Below are 6992 nucleotides of genomic sequence, written 5' to 3' on the forward strand. Positions count from 1 at the left end.
ATGAGGGTTAAGCTAAACTTACCTTTCTCTTCGTCTTTACTATATTTGAAATGAGGGTTAGGCTAAACTTACCTTTCTCTTCGTCTTTACTATATTTGAAATGAGGGTTAGGCTAAACTTACCTTTCTCTTCGCCTTTACTATATTTGAAATGAGGGTTAAGCTAAACTTACCTTTCTCTTCGTCTTTACTATATTTGAAATGAGGGTTAAGCTAAACTTACCTTTCTCTTCGTCTTTACTATATTTGAAAGGGTTAGGCTAAACTTATCTTTCTCTTCGCCTTTACTATATTTGAAATGAGGGTTAGGCTAAACAGATCTTTCTCTTCGCCTGTACTATATTTGAAATGAGGGTTAGGCTAAACTTATCTTTCTCTTCGCCTTTACTATATTTGAAATGAGGGTTAGGCTAAAGTTATCTTTCTCTTCGCCTTTACTATATTTGAAATGAGGGTTAGACTAAACAGATCTTTCTCTTCGCCTGTACTATATTTGAAATGAGGGTTAGGCTAAACAGATCTTTCTCTTCGTCTTTACTATATTTGAAATGAGGGCTTTCTGTTTTGCGGGACTTCAAAAAGCAAATAAAGTCAGGTTAAAGGTTTAATCACTGATGATGAACTGTAATGATGCTGTACCTTTGTTATATAATACCATCTTCCAGGAGATTCTGAATTGGCCTTCTGCAATGCAGATGATATGTTACAGTAAAACTGCTGAAGTATTGCGTAGTGAAATAGTTTGTGTATCGTCATGATTAGCAAAGTTGTACTAGCCACGGCCAAGATTATTTGGTTGTTTTGCTGTGAACGATTAGACTAAAGCCTCATACAATCACCAATCCAGCGTGGTGATGAAAATGACCAAACGAAGGACTTGTCTGGGGACTTTGTTATGCAGTGGACTCGAAACGGCTGCATTTGTTGTTGTTGTTGTATGATTTATATATATATATATATATATATATATATATATATATATATACATATATATATATTTATATATATATATATATATATATATGTACATACATATACATGCAGTATATATACATATATATCTATCTATCTATCTGTATATATATATATATATATATATATATATATATATATATGTATATACACATATATACGTACAGTATATACTGTATATATACATATACATACAGTATATCTATCTATCTATCTGTATATATATATATATATATATATATATATATATATATATATATATATATATATACATATATACATATATATCTTATGTCTCGTTCAACATCCTCCTTCAGGTGTTCGCTTGGGTGGCCGTTTTTGTGCTGCCACTGAACGCAGCCGTTAATCCTCTCCTGTATACATTGACGACGACGCCCTTCGTCGGGAAGGCGCGAGAGAGAGCCATGCACGTCCGCCGCTCCATGAGGAGATCTGTCATTAGGCGCACTTTGTCTACAAGTATAGGTAAGTTATGAATAACATTGGGATTTTTTTTTAGATAGGCTGAAGACATAGAAAATGGGATAGGAAGGCACAGGTCTGGGCAGGCATAGAAAATGGGAAATGCATTACAATTTTACTAAATCAAAGCAATATGGATTAACCTAAAATGCTCATGCCTAGCCCATAATACCCAGCTGAACCTTGCTTACGTTGGCATGTCCTAACGCAGGGGTGTTAATCCCTTTGTAACTGTCCAGATATCTCTACTATTACAATTCAATTAAATCAAAGAGATATGGATTAACTTAAAATACTCACGCCTAGCCTATAATACTTAACTAAACCTTGCTTACGTTGGTGTGTGCTAACGTAGGGGTGTTAATCCCTTTGCAACCCCACAGATATCTCTACTATTACAATTCTATTAAATCAAAGAGATATGGATTACCTTGAAATACTCCCGCCTAGCCCATAATACCTAACTTAACCTTGCTTACGTTGGCGTGTCGTAACGTAAGTGTGTTGATCCTTATGCGACTCTCCAGATTCTCTACTATTACAATTTTACTAAATTAAAGAGATACGAATTAATTTAAACTACTCACACCCATCCCAAAATACCTAACCTAACCTTGCTTACGTCAGCCTGTCCTAACGAAGGGGTGTTGACATGTTATCCTCCCTTCGACCCTCCAGAAATCTCTATTATTATAATTTCACTAAATCAAGGAGACATGAATCAAATTAAGATATTCACACCTAACCCAAAATGCCCAACTTAACCTTGCTTACGTTGGCGTTTCCTAATGCTAGGGTGTTAATCCTTTTGTAACCCTCCAGATATCTCTACTATTACAATTTTACTAAATTGAAGAGATATGAATCAACTTAAAATACTCACACCTTGCTCAAAATACCCAGCCTAACCTTTTCACGTCGGGGTGTACTAACAAAGGAATGTTATCCCCCTGCGATCCTCTAGATACTTCTACTAGGATTAGTTGGCAGGTGGGTCACCCATTCTACAAACTATCCAATTGCTTTATCCAGATATAGGTAGTCGACCAATTATACTGCCTAAAAGCAGGGTTCTGTAAGTAATAATAAGAAATGATACTGACAGTGCTGTATCATTAAACTAGGGCCAAATTCCCTATACAATATATCTTGATCAGGAAATAACCTATATTACTATATGACTTATATCTAGTAATCTATTGAAGATGAGTGTTCAATAAACTTTTCAATCTCAAAGAAATTTGGACTTAACTTATTTATAGAATATGTTACATCTGAAATCATTATGAACTCAATCTTGTGCACGTATCTATTATTATTATTATTATTATTATTATTATTATTATTATTATTATTATTATTATTATTATTATTATTATTATTATTATTATTATTATCATCATCATCATCATTATTACCGTTTTCTTAATCATATTCTTCAGAGACTGGTAGTTTATAGTACGACGTTCCTTAGAAATCCATTACTTTCCACACTTTACGCTCTTTTGCTCAAGTCCTTGGGTTACATCGGCTCTTATTTTCTCAAGATTCGTTTTCCATGTTTTGGGTTTAGTTCAGAGTACTCCCCTGATAGTCCCACAGTTTAACAAAGGGAAATTGAAATATCCTGAATATTTTGAAACGTTACAAAATGAATTAATAACAATTTAACAAAGGGAAATTGAAATATCTTGAATATTTTGAAACGTTACAAAATGATTTTATAACAGTTTAACAAAGGGAAATTGAAATATCTTGAATATTTTGAAACGTTATAAAATGAATTTATATCATTCACCAGGGATTGAACAGAATGCAATGTAACATTTTAAAATATTAATTTTATTCATGTATGTGAAACGTTAAAACGGATAAGTAATTTCAATTAGCGTTAAAATTGTTATTAGTAATAACTTTCATGGAATTCGCATTGCATCCTCTGGAAATATATTTCTATAAATGGAATTAGATTATACTTTGATATATATCATATGATTTGTATGGAATATAAATTTGAAATAAAACAAAACTAGTGTAATTTCATTTATCATTTAGTTAAGTTTAATATGTTATATCTTATTTGCATAAATTTCATAATATTCATCATCTATTTATGTGTAGAAAAGTGTCCCTTTCGATATTCCATAGCGTTGGTATAATAAAATTCTCTTGCAAAAACAAAAATAATGTTGCTATTCTTAAAACATTATAAGAGAAGATACTATTTGTGAGTCAAAAGGCTCTTTTGCTTGAATGGAACTATATTCTTTTTCCCCGTAGAATTTTCAAACTTTCATCAATAATAATAAAAGGTACCTCCACTCCTTATTTTGCCTAACCCAAGGAAAAAAAAAAAAAAAAAAAAAGACGTGATCAGTACAACGCAGCAATAATAAGAATTTCGGCTGATACCACGCAAATTATTATTATTATTATTATTATTATTATTATTATTATTATTATTATTATTATCATTATTAAATTTTTTTATAATTATAAAGATTATTAGAATTATTACAGTATTAATGTTGAATATTATTATCATTACTGAAATTATTGAAATTGTTATTATTATTCAAATTATTAGTATTCTCAAAACTTACCAAAATTATTACTATCAAACTTAATAAAATAATAATAATAATAATAAAAATAATAATAGTAATAATAATAATAATAATGATGATGATAATTTTTATTACTATTATTATTATTATTATTATTATTATTTTTATTATTATTATTATTATTATTATTATTATTATTATTATTATTACCATGCATTATATTTTTTTTTATCGGATTTTTAAAAAATTATTTTCTAATTTATCCAATGTTTTCTTTGCTGTCATGGATTACTATTGGTGAGCATTGTTTCTTATATATTATACCCATCGATTAGATAACCAAGAATTAGGTAGTATATATTAACAAACATTTTAGTTATGTGTTCATTTACTCGTAATTAGACGTTAAACAAACAGGAAAATAATTCGATCTTCATCAAGTCTAAAAGTCTTTCTAAAAGTCTTTCACAGTATTCGAGAAGTTTTATTCCAGCTGTTACCAACTTGTGGAATGATCTTCCTAATCAGGTAGTTGAATCAGTAGAAATTCAAAAGTTCAAAGTTGGAGCCAATATTTGTATGTGTGACGTATCTGTTTTTGACGTTGTTAATAGTTTATATAGGACATATCTGTTTTAACGTTGTTACTGTTTTTAGAATGATTTATTGTTAATTTATTCTCATCATTTATTTATTTCCTTATTTCCTTTCCTCACAGGGCTATTTTTCCATATTGGAGCCCTTGGGCTTATAGCATCTTGCTTTTCCAACTAGGGTTGTAGCTTGGCTAGTAATAATAATAATAATAATAATAATAATAATAATAATAATAATAATAATAATAAGCTTCGAAAATCTTCAATAAATTGCAAAGAAGTTTGGAAAATGTTGTCGATATTAAGCTTTATATCGTTTTAGAACATGTTTACTCTTACACAAGCAGGTATTAGCTATCTCTCTCTCTCTCTCTCTCTCTCTCTCTCTCTCTCTCTCTCTCTCTCTCTCTCTCTCTCTCTCTCTCTCTTTATATATAAATATATATATGCATATATATACAGGATATACATATATATGTATATACATATATGCATATATACATATATATATTATATATATATATGTATATATATAAATAAATATATATATATATATATATATATATATATATATATATATATATATATAAATATATATATATATATATATATATATATATATATATATATATATATATATATATATATACTGTGTATATACTATATATATACATATATAAATTCTATATATATATATATATATATATATATATATATAAGTGATCATTACGCCACACACACATATACCTCATAGTAAATTACAATCTGAAATAACCCTAACTGAATGAAATGCTAATCAGACAACGAAAACATCTTTCATGATTATATATATGATATTGGTATAATTATCACTTATATGTATTTTCCTTTACCATACAGCAATTTATATAACACTCTTACAAAATCGTATAAGTAACTGTAATGATATATAATCACAATGATTAGTTAATGAACCTTCTATTGAATGACCCGTAGGCCTAGCAGGAGGGGGCGAACCTACATACATAGCAAGGCCTATAGACATATGCCCCGCCTCCGGGGGGCGCTCCCCCTTCCTCAACGCCCATAGGCTGGTTGATCTCACCTTCCCTACCAGAGTCTACAGTCACCTGTGTCGCCGGAGTTCCCTGCCTCTGCCTCATATAGATAATCAAACGCTTGAGAGAACGCTCGTGAGGTAAGGATGGGAGAGGGTTTTGTACAGTAATCGTGGAGATATTTAGTGTTTAGTTCTATTCATACACGCGCACACACACACACACACATATATATATATATGTATATATATATATGTGTGTGTGTGTATGTGTAATATATATATATATATATATACATATATATATATATATACATATATATATATAGATATATATATACAATTATATATATAAATATATACATATATATATGTATATATATGCCTATATATATCTCTTTGTATATGTATATATATATATATATATATATATATATATATGTATATATATATATGTATGTATATATATATATATATATATATATATATACATATATATATATATATATATATATATATATATATGTATATATATATATATATCTTTCCAGTCACGCTCAGCAGCATTGCTAATCGTATGACTACTCGGCCTGCCTCGTCCCTCTGGTAAGGGGAGAGGGAGTAGTCATACCACGGTGGGAGGGGTTGCCAGTGCCTTCATGTACATATCTATCGAAATATCTAGCTATCATGACAGACTGATCACGTACAATAGTTACGAATAATCCAACATAACCCCCCCCCCCCTTCTCCCCAATTCTTTCCTTCACCCAGTTCCCGGAGCAAAAACCATCTGGAGGTGAAGAGCGCTTTTCCAATCCAGGACGAAATCATACCACTGCGTGACCTGACCCACAGTCCGCTGGGTCATCTCGCCAGGCAGTCATCCAGAAGAAAAAACGGGACGAGGCATCATGAATTGTACGACTGACATTCAGTTTGAAGAGGGCTCAAAATCTGCTTCGGAATTCAGGGATCATGTAGAGGATTTCTTAATTATTGGGTTTCATGTACTTTTTACGAAATTTGTTTAATGTATATTGTCATAATAATATGTTTTGAGTTATTTGTTCTTTTATATACTTTTATACGATATTTGTTTAATGTATATTGTCATAATAATATGTTTTGAGTTATTTGTTCTTTTATATCCTTTTTTACGAAATTTGTTTAATGTATATTGTCACTATAATAATATGTTTTAGTTATTTGTTCTTTTATATACTTTTTACGATATTTGTTTAATGAATATTGTCATTATAATAGTATGTTTCGAGTTATTTGTTCTTTTATATACTTTTTTACGAAATTTGTTTAATGTATATTGTCATTATAATAA

At 29.7% G+C, this 6992-nt stretch overlaps 1 protein-coding gene across 1 annotated transcript in view; it reads left to right on the top strand.

Moving 5' to 3' along the window:
• LOC137643694 (G-protein coupled receptor GRL101-like) overlaps positions 1–6620 on the top strand; it is a 7316-nt gene extending 696 nt beyond the window's left edge. Inside the window, exons 2-4 of the mRNA XM_068376394.1 lie at positions 1289–1457; positions 5602–5794; positions 6428–6620. Of these exons, the coding sequence (XP_068232495.1) occupies positions 1289–1457; positions 5602–5794; positions 6428–6584 (519 nt within the window). The 3' untranslated portion in view covers positions 6585–6620. The remainder of the gene's footprint in view (positions 1–1288; positions 1458–5601; positions 5795–6427) is intronic.
• Positions 6621–6992: the final 372 nt, after the last annotated feature.

Source organism: Palaemon carinicauda, chromosome 7, assembly GCF_036898095.1.
Source record: "Palaemon carinicauda isolate YSFRI2023 chromosome 7, ASM3689809v2, whole genome shotgun sequence".
NCBI classification, from domain to species: Eukaryota; Metazoa; Arthropoda; class Malacostraca; order Decapoda; family Palaemonidae; genus Palaemon; species Palaemon carinicauda.